At 38.3% G+C, this 16,280-nt stretch overlaps 1 protein-coding gene across 1 annotated transcript in view; it reads right to left on the bottom strand.

Annotated features, from left to right (window-relative positions):
* Positions 1 to 16,280, bottom strand: part of stk32a (serine/threonine kinase 32A) — a 173,921-nt gene that overhangs the window by 155,956 nt on the left and 1,685 nt on the right. The window contains exon 2 of the mRNA XM_030154308.1: positions 13,597 to 14,162. Within this exon, the coding sequence (XP_030010168.1) occupies positions 13,597 to 13,648 (52 nt within the window). The 5' untranslated portion in view covers positions 13,649 to 14,162. The remainder of the gene's footprint in view (positions 1 to 13,596; positions 14,163 to 16,280) is intronic.

Genomic DNA, 16,280 nt, shown 5'->3' on the forward strand with positions numbered 1-16,280 from the left:
CACATACACACACACACCCAAACCGAAGCTTAATTCCCCATCTCCCACTCATCCATCTATCAGCTACGTTTATCGCCAACTGGAACCGGATGGGGCTGTTTGTTTCTTGCTGCCATGACAACTGGGACAGAAGGTTTTCCTTCTCTGCTGTCTCTCTGATGATGGAACAGCTGATGCCCACTTTATACACTTTATATGACCACCACGTGCACGAACAGATGGACACAATGCAGATACGATCACAAAAACACACAGATCTCACATATATTTTAGCGCCGTAAACAAAAGTTACCTGCTGCTTTTTTTGCAACAAGTTCGCTTTCACCCACATATGTCGGTTCTGCCTGCAGTTACTAGATCTATCGGATGTGACAGTTAATGTTATGCTCTGTTAGTCACGTATCAGTGGCATTTCCACTTCTCACACTATCTGTATTGGAGTGTTTACACAGCCCTCTTGGATAGGGACCACATGAGGTCTGTTTTGTAATGTAGATTCATGTGCACATCCATTTCCACATCCACATCCACGGACATCCCAGATGCCACACTACACGCAGACACACTGCAGATAAACACGGGTCATTTTCCTGCTGAGCTACTTGAAGATCCAGCTCTGATGGGTTTTTCAGAGAGACAGCTGTGGTCGTGGATGAGAGGACAGAGCCAGAGAGGAAGGGAGGAGGAGGAGGAGGGAGGAGGAGGATTTCATGGAGATGGAGACTGTCATATTTTACCAGCAGAACCTTGGATGGTTTAATGTGCTATATTAAATGATGGACACATGAGTAACAGAGCGTGTAATGATTGAAATCTGCACATCGGTGGAACTGACAAACGGACAGCCTTTCTGAGAGTTAAACGAAGGAAAACATTCGAGTCGGAACCTCATCTGCTTGTCAATTTCAATTTGACTGACTGACATGCGATAATTAATTTGGATTGTATTCTTGCATGTTCATCTCGAGTCCTGCGCAGTCTCTCACACTTTATGTTAAAGGGTACCTGTGGTGAATTTCTATTGTTGTTCAATTTCAAAAGATCACATATAATACTAAGGGTTCTGTCAGATAACTTTCGTCACAGCCCGTTGTCAAGTACGCGTGAGCACTAAGTCACTGCTCAGTCAGCCATTCATGGTCAGCGACATGTGTCCTCCTTCATGGGCTGTTCCAGCACCGGTAGTGATGCAGTAGTAATAATATTCATGGTTTGGATCTCTATTTTCAAGGCACCCAAAGAGCTTTACATCCATTATTCATTCACTGTCACATTCACACTCTGGTGGTGGTAAACTACATTTGCAGGCTGACAGATGTGTGGCTGCCAATCAATTTGCGTCAAATGGCCCCTCCGACCACCACCAAACATTCACACGCATTCATACACCAGTGTAAGTGACACTGGAGGCAAGTGGGTGAAGTGTCTTGCCCAAGGACACAACAGCACATGACTAGGACAGAGCTGAATTCGAACCGCCAACCCTTCGGCTATTGGACAACCCACTCTTCCTCCTGAGCCATAGCTGCCAGTAACATTGTTTCATCTGATTACTTGGTCTGTGATGGGCTGGTCACTGACCCCGTGCAGCAGACACCAGTCTAAGATGACACATCATCAGCCAGTGCTGGGTCACGTCTCTAGAACAATAGCGGAGTACAAAACCTACAGCTGCACAAACAACAAGCGCAAACATGTACTTTCCACTCAATCTTGCTCACTGACTGCTGCTTGTTTACTCACACTCCATCACCCAGAAATAATGCAGGGACGCAATAGCTCCTCTACATAGGTTCTAGTGATGTCCCGATCTGGACTTTTTTTGCTTCTGATCCAATCTGACTTTTTTTAGGATTAGTTTTGCCGATACCAATCTGATACCAATCCGATACCGACTTTTTACAATAAAACTTTGATATAAATTTGGGGTCATTATTCATAGGTTATTATACTGTTACTTTACTTGAGATCACAGTTGGGCTTAATGTGGAACCTGAACTAAAACAAGTATGACACCTTTGACTCTTAATAACTTTAGTATAATTTTTGCACTTTCCAAACTCATACTGTGGGACAAATTAGAACGTTTGGTGGGCCGGTTTTTGCTCATGGGCCATATGTTTGCCGCTGCTGTAGTGCGTCTATGGACAGGTCCGTCCAGGTAGTATATGGGGATGTGTTCTGCGCCGTATGTTAGTGATGCATGGATAAGGGGGTTACTCGCAGGTCGGGTTGGGGCAGGTCAAAAGAATGTCAGTTTATTTGTGGGGTGGGTTGGGTCAGGTCAAATAATTCCACAAAAGCTGCAAGGGTCCGGCTCTCGCATCACTACCGGACCTCAAAGTGAAAGTGAAAATTATAGATGTTTTACTAATTCCTCTAAGCCTCCCGCTGTTGTGAGGGAGCAGGATGTGTGTTTACTCCCCCCCACCCCCACCCCCGCCCCGGTCCAGATCGGCCCAATCTCGTGACTAAATCCAACCCGATCCGATCTTCTACAAAATGCCAGATCGACAGCCAATACTGATCTGTAGATCGGATAATAACATCCCTCATAGGTTCTGCCCCTGCACATAATTCATGCAATAAACAAGTCCAGTGTGGTGCATTTATGCTTATTTTTTACTGAATTTACGCCTCTCTTGCTTATAAGTAATACACAAAGCACAACTCACCCTTTATCAAGCAAGTGACTATTTTTGGTAATTCCCTAATACATTACAAGACAGTGACATCAACAGTTCCAGTGAGGACAGTGAGTCAACAATCTCAGGTCCAATGTGGTCTACAGGGTCTGTAAGGTCCACCTCTGCATGAATGCTGAGTGTACCTGCTTTGTTAGGTACCATGAAGTAATGGTACTAATGTAAGGAATGATGTTCAAAGGGATAACGTGGATGTGGACAGGGGTCTGGATCAGCACTTATGTTGTTGTAATTCTCTTAAAGTGATGTTTCAATTTTCTAAAATACATGTTCCTTTCACCTCACATGTGTTTTTCTTGTATTTTTTATATTTACCTCTTGATTTTTGTCTTTTTCACTTACAGGTAAGGAAGCAAATACGGTAACTTTATTGACTTTATAGCAATAAAAAATTTTGAGAAATTTCACAAAAGTAATACATTCTTGTTGTGTCTTCCAATAACACACTAAGGCTGACATTTAGAATTTCAGAGTACTTTTATGAGTTCCCTATAAAGGGTTAATGTTGTAAGTATGATCAGTACAGGCTGAAGTTTAACTCTTTCAATGCCATGGGCCGATTAAATCGGCTTTACGAATACAACCTTTAAAGTGCCACGGGCCGATCAGATCGGCTTTGGAGAACACGCCATGTTTGTGTACAAACAAACCATCCACCCCCATTTCTTTCTCACATTTCGATGACGTTCTTTCAAATCTTCTTGCAAATTACGATCAATAATGAATCGGCTGCGTCCGGTGCGTTTTGAATCTAAGTAGCAATCGGTCGGATGTTACCGAGCGGTTTTTGACCAAGGAAGATCTCGCATTTCGTTTTCTGCTTGGGAAATTTTATGAATGAATTTATGAATGAAATCATATGCAAATTAGATGGCCATTTTGTAGTAATATTGTAAACACAGCGATCTGTCAAAACAGTCCCATCTGCTAGAAAATGAGTTCTGATGACAATTCAGACTTCGATTACAAAAACGACGTGAAATACTGAAAAACGGCCAAATTCTGTGGCACTTTTAAGGCTTATTAGCCCCTTAACTGTCTGGCACCGAAAGAGTTAAGGCTGAACTGTATGTTTTCCTTTGTTTTCTCTTTCATAGAAGCATCACCACGTCTGACTGGATCCACACTGATATATCTAAATTAATTACCACATTACTACTGGCTGAGGTCTACAGTCTTAACTCAGTGGCTGTTTCTGCACCTTAAGCACACAGTATTGAAGCTTTTACACTAAAAATTAGTGCATGGAGAGTTGGTTCGTTTTTAGAGTTACTTTAAGTGGAGTTTTATGAGGTTTTCATCCATGGTCAGTGCCTGCAGTAGATCGTAGTCAGCAGAGTCCCATTTAGGAGCTTGGTGAGGATGGGTACGGGTGTGTTTTTAACATCACTGGGCTTAAAAAAAAATCCATAATCACCTTTCAGCATAGAGTAATTCAAGTCACCTGAGAGGACCGGGACTCCTGCATCTATTCCTGTGTTTTCAGGCTGTAGAAAATCTACCCCATGATGTAGATTTTCAGTTTATCGCAGGTGTTTTCAGACAGGTAGGGGGGTTGAATGCATGATTAACAGCTGTAATTACTGATCACTGAGCAGGTTCAGCCCAATGCAACTCAGATATGATTCTACAACTCTAACAACGCCATGTCTCAACACAGAAGCTTCAGAAAAGTGGGTTTGCTTTCCTATAATGACACAAAATGGTGTCAGATCATGTGTATTTATCATTAGTCTTTTGGTTTGGACTGAGAGGAGAAAGCTGCAGGGGGCTGAACAAAACTGATGATCTCAGTTTAAGTTGACAGTACATGATATTTAGAATATTTTCATTTCTTTAGATGCCATCATCTATATCATAAAAGACAAGTGACCTCTGTGTGCATGTGTGTGTATGTGTATCAGCTTTATAACTGATAAACTGGACAGATCTAGCCTGTGCCTTTTGGAGTACTAATGCATTGTTTTTCAACCTTGGGGTCGGAACGCCACCTGGGGTCGCCTGAAATTTCTAGTAATTGATAAAAATAAAAACTTACTAAAAAAAAACATATAGTGAGTTGAGAGAGACAATCACAAAACATAAAAGACATGTCAAACTCTGAGTCTGAAACTGAAGCACTGTGGTACTGTTTATCTGTCAAATGTTCATTGTGCTCAGTTTCAGATGCTGCAGCTCTTTCATAATTCATAGTTTGAGTTATTGTTTGTTCAGTATTCATTGTCAGCCTTGTAAATCCAAGCTGCACTGACTGTACATATCCTGACCAAGGAAAATAAAATTCTCACTTTGTGCAGTAATCTACACCTGGCTTTTCTGCCTCCGTCCATAATAATATACATTATATAATGTAAATGTTGTCTAAAATTAATGTTTATTTGCAACACAGTATAGCAAACTAGTACATGATCAAAATAAATTAATTTAGGCAAAAAAAAAAAAAAAAAGTCTCCATTTTGAATGTCTGGGGTTGCCAGAAATTTGTGATGTTAAAATGGGGTCATGGGGTCATGGTTGTACTAATGTATTTAGGGTCAAGGATCAGACCGGCCAAAACAGCTCATTGATATGATCAATACTTTTGGAGTTATTAGTTGTTTTTAAAATTACAATGGGCTCACAGGCAGCCTGTGGAACAGTTCATTCACAGCTGTAAACCGAGCGGGGGGGGGGGGGGGGGGGGGGGTGTCCGAATCAATGGAAACGCTGGGACACTACAGAAAAACCAGGTCCTGCAGTGATCACATATTAAGAAGGTCGGCCTGGTTCTTACTGTGACCTGGTTCCACTCCGCCGGTCCCCAGTTAGACCCAGCCTCCTAATGTTCACCTCTGGACCCCTTGGACCCCTCCCCCTCGCCGTAACATGGTGACAGACCGGACACTCCAATCAGACGGGATAAACCGTCATGTTCAGTCCTGTAGAAAAGTCTCTGGTCCACGTCCATTTCAATATAAAACTAAATGAGGGTCATTCTGTTTTTTCCTAATCTGTGTGTTACACCAGTAAACTTAAGTCATCAAGTAATGTGAATGTGATGACGTCAGAAAGTAATGATGTAAAACCCTTTCAAACACATATATAAAGTAACTATGAATGCATTCTCTCCTGTTACTTTTGATTTCAATACAAAACTAGAAGCACTCGGAGAGCGCAGACCTCTGCCAAGGCTGATCAGTGGCCCCCCCCGTGGGCCCCCCCACCCCCGATCACCACCAAAATTTCATCATTTCTTCCTTATCCCATTTCCAACAAACCCTGAAAATTTCATCCAAATCTGTCCATAACTTTTTGAGTTATGTTGCACACTAACGATCAGTGCCCACCCCCGTGGGCCCCCCCACCCCCGATCACCACCAAAATTTAATCATTTCTTCCTTATCCCATTTCCAACAAACCCTGAAAATTTCATCAAAATCTGTCCATAACTTTTTGAGTTATGCTGCACACTAACGGACAGACAAACAAACAGACAAACAAACAAACAAACAAACAAACCCTGGCAAAAACATAACCTCCTTGGCGGAGGTAACAAAATGAAGGCCATTATATTTTTTCCTAACCTGTGTATTACACCAGTAAGCTTAGCTTAGCTCCCCATTTTATCAACTCTACTGCTTCTGGAATCCAACGGGTCAAAGCGCTAGTCATGCTTTAACCCTTTATCGGGCAAGTGATTATTTTTGGTAATTTCCACATACATTACAAGTCTGACAGCAACAGTTACAGTGAGGACAGTGATAAGTGTTCAAAGTGATAATGTTGTATGTTGACAGGTGTCAGCACTTATGTTGTAATGTTTTACAAGTGATGTTCTTTTCATCTTACATGTATTTTTCTTGTATTTTCTATATGTACTTCTGGGATTTTTTGGGGGTTTTTTTTGTCACTTACGGGTAAGGAACCAAATAGGGTAACTTCACTGAGCTTGATTTTCTATATAATATCAATTTTTTTAAACAGTTCACAAAAGTAATAAAGTCTTGTTATATCCTCTAATAACACATAAACATTGAAATTTTGAATTTCAGAGTATTTCTATGAGTGTCCTATAAAGGGTTAAGTATGATCTGTAGTTGAGAAAATATACTATCTGATAGAGAAAATATTCTAAGTGTATTATACAATCAAGCCTGCAGGTATTACAGTGACTATTACATTGTACTGTACAATCATGAGTAATGACAGATTCCTTTGACTTTAGATCAGTTTGCCCTTTAAATTTGTGTTTTTATTTTTATCAGAGAGTCATATTTGATGTCACAAACCGTAGACTACAGAGATGGATATTGCTACATCTCAACCTCCTCATGACGCCTGGCTGTGGTACAGGTCATAAATCCCACCTCATCCATGTTATTCAACTAAAACTATAAAAGTATGAATCCAATCATGTTTTCCTAAAGGTGAGTTTGATTTTTTTTAATATATTTATCAGGTAAATTTGCACTCAAATTGTCATCTTTTTGATCTGTTTATATGTAATAAGTTCATGAATCTTGGATAAAAATAGATTCTCGACAGCTGTCATGTAATTTCTGAATCTGTCAGCTGCCTGATCACAATCAAGGTGCACAAGTATATTTACATCAGTTATTAATCAGTATTGCACAAAGATCCCCCCAAAACCATTCCCAAATGTTTCTTTGGTCATCTTATTACTAGATCTTGCAATCCTCCAAATTTGAAGAAAATCGGATAAAAACTGATAAAATGGCGACCCAATGAGCGTGAAAACATGCACAGTTTTATTGTTATAAGAGACCAAAATTATTGTACATAATGTTTTGTAACACAATAAATAATTACTACTCAACTCCTGTGTCTTTTTTATTACAAAATACACACATCACATTGCTTTTCATTTATTGATCGTTTTTGTTGAACAGCTGTTTGATTATCAATTCTTATTTTCAGTATTAAGACAATCAGCCATTTTGTTCTGAAAACCCGTCTTTTACATCCCTTTAATTGTAATAATAGAATGGGAACCTGTTATTTAAGTATTATTAGGACTAAATATGCACAACTAGACAGATTTTGGTATGCTCCCTGGCTGCAGAAAATTTGGTAACAATGTGGCAAATGGATGTTTACGTTGAACCGCATGTTTTCAATGGTGCGTTGTTCACCAAAATTCATGTAGTGTCCATACACCAATATACTTCCATCAATAATATCACACATATGCCTTATAGATTTATTGTTATAACTTGTTCACAAATGTTTATTTCCTCCTGTACCAGGAAGACTTAGTTACAGGTCTAACAGAGATGTGACCATGTGGTAAGCCAGATTTCCATTCCAATCTTGTAGAGTCCGTACACCAAGTAGTGTCCGTACACCATTATCAAAATATGTGGGTCTAATTTTATTGTTTCTGTCAATATATGGAATTTTTCAGCACACATGTTTTGGACACGACATCTATGCAATAAACAGTGCATGATTATCCTGAGTGCTGAAACATTTGTATATCTTTGTAGGCATTAAATATGGAGGCTGTTAGGCTGTAGTGTCCGTACACCCAATAATTTCTGATTTGACAGGGGCAAGCCTGTGAAATTTTTAATAGACACCATAATTCAAAAATATTTTGGACTTTAAAAGAGAAATATCAGACAAATAAAATGGCCTGTCTGATTTTTTGATAGAGCAATATTATTTTTTATCTATATGTGCACCCTTTCTGGTACCCTTGACTGTGATCAGGCCATCAGAAATGTCCATAAGTGGCTCTATTTCTTCTTCATAAAATGTAGATGCATAATTAAACTATCATTAGACCACCACTAATATAATAGATGATATTCAGATGTTTGCAATTATTTGTTATTTATGCATCTTCAACTTATAACCTAGAGCAGTGAATAAAATTAAGAATGAACCTGAACATTGAAGAAGAGAATACAGATATATAAATATATATATATATTTATATATATTTAATGAGAATACGGTACACATTAAACCTTTAACAACAGTAGACTGTTTTTCTGATCCCCACAATAATTTCTTAATTGTCGGCTCTGAAACTTTGTATTTTAATGTCTAGAATTAAGATCTGAGACAGAATGACAATCTTTCCAATTTGCCATGCTTTCCAAAAACACCCCAACAGTATCAGTGTGGATTAAAGTTGTTGTCACACTTTAAGAACTAAGCTGCTTTGTGTGCATCCTTTACTGTCTCTTTCTGCCTCTTCACACAGAAGCCTGTAAATCACTTTAGGACCCGGTGACGTGGGAAAACCGGCACTCGCGCTGTTGCTGTGACGACTGAAACGGAACCCATGGGTCCACGTGTTACGACAATGTGAATAAAGCATGATCAGCAGTAAACAAGGCCTGTCCATTAACGAGAGTCTCCTGGTTACGCCGAGTGGAAAACGTATGTGACACACACCGGCTACATTTGGTACACATATCAATCCCCCAGGAGATAAACATGTCTCGACAAGGTTCACCTTCATCCATACACGTCTCTGTAAATCAACTGATACGGGTTCAGCATTTATAGAAAATAAATATGTGACAGCAGCAAGGAAATATATTCAGCAAAAACAAATAGATGGGAATATATCTAACTTGTTTTGACAAATTTATTATTGCTCATGTGCTCACTGCGTTTTAACCCATAAAGACCCATTGCTACTTTTGTGGCAGTTCCCAAATTATTTTTTCCTCTATATCTAACTTTTCTTAAGTAATTTATCACCATTTGTTATGTTATTATCCTCAGTATTTTGCATTTTTAAGTGAAAATCAGGTATTTTCTTGTATTTAATTCAATGATCATGTAGATGTTCATTAAAGCTCAGATTAGTGTTGGGGGTTATTATATAAAAAACAGAGAAAACTGAAGAAAAAGTGACTTTTTCAGCAAAGATATCAGTAACTGAACATAAACCAAGTGTCTCCATCCACTGTCATTGATTCATCTCCATGGGTTTTACTGGTTAATCAATGTTATAGAACAGGGGTGTCAAACTCATTTTAGTTCAGGGGCCACATTCAGCCCAATTTGACCTCCAGTAAAATAGTAACAGTGAAAAAAGTAAAATTATATTATGATGAGGTTTACATCTACAAAGTTTCCTTAAAATCTGAATAACATGAACAACTTGAATTGTCCTAAGAAAAACAAGTGCAATTTTAATAATATTCTACCTCATTTTATCAGTTTATCACTTACACATGTGCATTACTATCACACAAAACATTTAGTAACAGGCAGAATATCAGTAAAATTGATTTACTTTTCTTAAGACATTTCTGTTTGTTCATATTTGATCAGGTTATTCACATTTTTTGTAAAGTTGTATAGTTTGGTAATATAAACATTTTCATGCAATTTTACTTTTTTTATAACAAAACATACAGAGAAAATTTGGGGTTGTCATTATTTATAGGTTATTATGATAATATTTTACTGGTTCTGACCCACTTCAAATCTAATTGGACTGTATGTGTCTGTATGTGGAACCTCAAATAAAATGATTTTGACACCAATGATTGTTAATATCTTCAGTGTAATTTTTGCATTTCACAAATTTATCCTGCGGGCCAGATTGGACCCTTTGGCGGGCCAGATTTGGCCCCTGGGCTGCATGTTTAACACCTGTGTTGTAGAAGATGACGCTGTTTTCACATTCACTACGGAGCCTCTGAACGTCCAAATGGGTGATATCAAGATGACAAACTGTATTTTACACCAATTATTTACATGTATTGATAGAATTAGTGGATTAACATATTAAAAACTTTACACCAGTAGATGCTTTTAGTCGCCAGTAGATGTTTGAGTCTTTATGGGTTAATGTCTCATCTACTATATGGTTGCTTTTGTATTTAGTTTTTCTGTCTTTCTGTCACAAATTCACCTTAACCTCAGTTTTTCCTTTTACTGCATCTTCATCTTGTCTTTTTAAATAATTCCTCTCTTTCTTCTTCCTCCCTTGTCTCTTATATCTCATTCTGTCTAATGTTTTGCCCCCGTCTTGCACTATGATTCCTTGGTGAATATATATAGAGCGCAGATAGGGGTTGTAATAGCCACTCTGCAATGTCAAGCAATAACAACAAAGTCAAGGAAAACCCGCCTGGTTACTTCGACCTCAAAAGGAGAACCCTGTCTGTCTCTGACGCAAGTTTCATCAGCGAGGGGATTACTTTGTTTCAGGACAGCGAGGCTTTTTGTGGTTCGAAATGACGCGTCTCTGTGTTTATTATTCCCTTGCCCTCAGTGAAATCACCCACGCTGTTTTTGCGAGAGGAGTCAGAAAAGGTGCGCCGTAACATTAACTCAGAAGAGTTCAGAGAAGCAGTGATATGACTGACATTTCCAGCACAGCGCTCCAGATGACTAAGCAGCAAGGTTAACCATGAATAATGATTTCCTATTTGATAAAGGTTGCCTCCAGTAAAAACAAAACAAAAAAAAAGCCACAGATATAGATTTCATTCGAGTGCAATGCAGTAATTTGACACAGCCGGGGTCGGGGAAAATATTTGTCACACGCTATAATAAAATTATTATCTCAGGAGATGGGTATATCTGAGAAAAATGGGTATTATTTTTCACAATATGTTTTCAAGCCCTGTTAAATGGGATACAGATATCACTGCATATCCCAAGTTATTTCTAAAGCAATTGGAGCATTTCATCTTTTATACCAATATACCAGGAAAAAAAACAGCGTGTGGAAAAAGCCACTTCAGTTCTGACTAAATCACTGACTCATGTTAATGCTGACTTATTTGAAGTCCTTGGGGAGCAGCCAAAGTGGAATTAATTTCAGAGACCGACTCAGATCAATAAATTCACATTGTATTATCTACATCAGGTCACAAAGAAAGAGGAAAATAAATCCAAACCAAAAGCTTCGCCAATCAAAGTAATAACTCCCCTGATGCTGATGGGGAAAAAAAACTGAATACCAGCCCCTCAGGGTTCAGGCAGTTATCAGTTATTACACAGAAGATGCCAAAACTTCCTCATAAATGACTAAATAAGGACAATATATTTGACTTTTTCATTCCCTTTTTTATTCAATATTGCATATATCTGTGCTTGTCAAGTTCAAGCACAGGCAGCACAGAAGACGAGGCAAAGTCAAACTGTGGGTTCACCGACGGGGTATCCCTCTTTTTCTATTACAGCACAGTCGAGCACTATTACATCAGTGTTACCGCACACTGTAAATGCACTTCATTTTGTCAGTTAACCCTCACAGACCTAAACAAATGCTCAAAAGCATGTACTGATGTAAAAAGTTCAACAACTTCTGAACCACTAAACCTACAAATACAGTGAAATAATTCGAGTCAAATGCAGTTTACCAGCTTTTCAACTCATTTAGACGTTCAGAGGCTCAATTATGAGCTTGGAAACACCGTCATCTTCAGCAACATTAAGTCAGCAGTAAAATACATGTAGTTTGACAAATGACAGTGGTTGTAGACACTTGTTTTTACGCTTACTTGATGATTTTTTTTTAAAGTCACTTTTGCTTCTGTTTTGTTATAATAACCTTTGAACCTACTATGAGCTTTTCTCTGCAAAAACTATAAATTGTTGGAAAATATTGGAAAATGCATGATTTTCACTGAGAAATGCAGAAGATATGTTAATAAATTGTGATAAATCCCTTAAGAAAAGTTAAATATATTGAAAATTTCAGTTAGAAGTTACGACAAAAATAGTTCTAGGTCTTTACGGGGTCAACAGATAATAAGACATGATTAAAACTGCAGAAACTCTGGGTTAAAACAACCAGGGAATCCTGCTCGTTACTTTATTCATTCATAATTTATGGTTTATCTTGTAGGAACAGATAGAGCGAACATAAACAAACTAAAAACAGCTAAGTGTTTTTATGGCAAATGCTAATTTTCAACATCCATCCTTAGAAAGGGCTTTTTTATGAGATTGGGAAGTTAAACCAGTGAGAAAACATGTAAGTGGCGTTACACTGCAAATCTACAATACAGGTGTGGTGATGGATTAAACATCATTTTTTTCAATTTCATATTCAGTTATAAATGAATGAATGAATTTATTTTGAACAACGGTGTCTAAAATTGAGAAGAAAAAAAAAAATATATATATATATACATATATATATATATATATATATATATATATATATATATATATATATATATATATATATATATATATATATGTATATATATGTATATATATATAATATAAGCATCATCAAATCAAAATATGAACAAGTTTGAAAAATGAGTGGGCAGAAGGGTGCACTTTTTTAAAATTCCCACCCCTTTCCACTCACCATAGTTAATATATATATATCTATTTACTACATAAATATCCATATACTACATAATTATCCATACTGATATATATACTACATAAATATCCATATCAATAAACATGAATCCTACATCCATACAAACATATAAAACATATATATACTACATAAATTTCCATATCAACTTATAATATCCCATATGTTTAGCAATTTTATCCATCATCTTCCATATTCATATTTAGAAAAAAAAAATTTTAAACATCTTTTTAAATATATTTATATTTGGACTTGGCTTTATCTCTTGCTTCAGACTGTTCCATGAAGTCACCCATCAGTTTGATATGCACATACTTTTCATTATTGTTCTTACTTTATAGGTTTTTTTTTTCTTTTATTTACATCTCCCCTTCGATTATAGCCTCCTTCTCTTTCTGCGAACATTCCCCAGATATTTGGATTATTTCTTAGTGAATCTAAACTTTTGTCATGCATGCTCTCTGATTATTTTACAATAAATCTAAGCAAAAGACAAGTATAAAAAAAAAAAAAAAAAAAAAAAAAAAACACCCTCCAGAGTGTGAGTGAAAGGTGAGTTATGGTGGTACTCACCCTCATCGGTGTCGTCGGTGACCGGAGCCTTGCTGGACTGTCCGATCCCCATGGCTGCTCCTCTTGGCGGTTTTCTCTCGGTCTGCTCCCTTAGCTCAACTCAGCAGCAGAACAGCTCTTCCCCTGAGACGCACTCATAGCCCGGTCGCCACTAGACCCTCACACACACACACGCACACACATATAGGTACACACACTCTCACGTGCTGGACTGCTCAACCCTGACACACATACGCAGCAGCTGGCTCAGTTTTGCTGACTGGAACAGGTCCCGTCTTCCTCTTAACTCTTCACCTTGACACAGCCACACATTATTCCACACACACACACACACACACACACTTGTACAGTATAGGGCTTGGGGGAACACTAAAGGTACTGAAGCGCTGACACACACACACACTCACTCACTTACACACACACAGAGTAGCAGCACACACCACTACAGGGTAGATTTCCTGTGTCGTCGCTGCCGCTGCTGCTCAGATGGATGCGGGCGAATGGATGAGGAGGGAGGGAGGCTGATGCGTTGGCGGCTGTGACCCTCTGCTAACTGAGAGTCTAACCTGTGAAGGGAGGCAGGAAAACATGACACCATGAGCCGAGGGAGGGAAGGAGGGACAGTGGGAGGGGGCAAAAAAAAAAAAAAGACAAGACAGGAGGGACAGACTAGAAAAGACAGAACAATGAAATGATTTGGCCAATAGTACATTTTACAGGACTGTATTTGAAGTGGAATTTAAGAATTTAGATTTTAATGGCTCTGATATTTTGTCCATATTAAGAAGTTATTTTATATTTTTTCATTGTTTGCACATTTTGTGGTAGTTTTTATTCCACCCTATTTACCTTCTATATATTCTATTTCATATTTTATCCCTTTATCAAGCAAATAACTATTTTTGGTTATTTCCGCACACAGTACAAGACAGTGACAGTAACAGTTACAGTGAGGATAGTGAGTCAACAACCTCAGGTCCAATGTGGTCTACAGGGTCTGTAAGGTCCACCTCTGCATCAACACTGAGTGTACCTGCTTTGCTAGGTACCATGAAGTAATGGTACTAATGTAAGGAATGATGTTCAAAGGGATCATGCGGATGTGGACAGGGGTCTGGATCAACACTTATGTTGGTCTAATGTTCTAAAATACATGTTCCTTTCACCTTACGTGTGTTTTTCTTGTATTTTTTATATATACTTCTTGGATTTTTTCTTTTGCCACTTATTAGTAAGGGACCAAATATGGTAACTTCACTGACCTTGATTTTTTGGGCATTTCAACAATCTGAAACTTTTAAAACCTCCCATTAAAAAGAATAATTTCTGATATTTTTCTGATATTTTCAGTTGTTGATGTCCAATCAACAGTTTTATCACTGTGACTTAAGGGCGAGAGGTTTTTGACATCACAGGTGATATTTTTCACTGCAGTACTGTGAGTGGCCACTAGTGGAATTAGCATCAAGTCTGAGAGCCAGTCCCATATCCAGCTCTAAATATTACATACATGCTGTCACCACCCAGTCTATACAGAAACCTGGTTTGTTCCAAATGTGTGAAAATACTATACTCAGTGCCAATGAAAACACAACACTTGAATGTGTTTTATTGTTCCTGAGCTGCATCAATATGTTTAAGTTTCACCTGTATAAGATAATCCCAGACAATTTCTTAACGACCTGAGACAGGTTGAGCTATTGTCACGCTTGAATGAATTTGTCTGCATTCATAAGACTTGGTTTTCTCATTGCTCAGCAATGAACTGCTCAACTTAAGGAATTGTGGTCAGTTAAGGAGTGGTCATGTTCTGTACATAAAGGCAAGCTGAAAAGCACCAAAATCATTTGCAATAACTCAGCGATGCCTAGACTGACACGTGACCAAAGATGCCATGCTATGGGGCTCCTGGAGGCCGGAATCTCTGCTCGGCAGGTGGCGCGCCGTTTTGGATGCAATGTGTCCACCATAGTCAGGATGCAACAGAGGCATGAAGAAACTGGCTCGACTGCAGACAGACCTCGCCCTGGACGAGCACGTGTGACCACGCCACAGCAGGATCGCTACATTGAGCTGCAGCACCTCCGGGACCGCTTTGTGACTTTTGGTTTTGGAGGTCCTTGAGTTTCTTTCTTTATCCTTATTTTTTGTCAACAAATTTGGATGTGATTTCTTATTTTTACTGTATAGAAATGGCCTATGATTAATTCCAAAGAGCTTATGGAATAAAAATCCTCATCGATTTAAAAAAATATAAGAATCTTCAAGTGTTGCGTTTTCATTGGCACTGAGTATACTTCCTGGCGCTGGTGTTGCTAAGTAACTTAAATAGATTTCTGGGATTTTAAGAAAATGAATGTGAATTTTGACATATAAAATACAATATTTAAGTTCTATCCCCACGGGTTCTAGATCCTCTGATCCAGTTCATTCCGTTACTTTCTTTACTTTCTTGGCAAATTCCACTGACATTTTCAGAAAAACCTTTCAGCTGGCATGTCTATTTCTGCAGATAAAATTTGATACTATGGCAACGTGGAGCTATTGTTTATCTGTTGCTAGGTAACCCGCTTCAGTGGTGATTCTATGATTCTGGGCATAGCAATGTGATTGGGCATTGGGAGGCCACTGTACTCCAAAATTACTAATATCTTCCAAACTGTTAGTTCTATCAACTTGTCATT

The sequence above is a fragment of the Sphaeramia orbicularis genome, chromosome 14 (genome assembly GCF_902148855.1).
Source record: "Sphaeramia orbicularis chromosome 14, fSphaOr1.1, whole genome shotgun sequence".
Lineage (NCBI taxonomy): Eukaryota > Metazoa > Chordata > Actinopteri > Kurtiformes > Apogonidae > Sphaeramia > Sphaeramia orbicularis.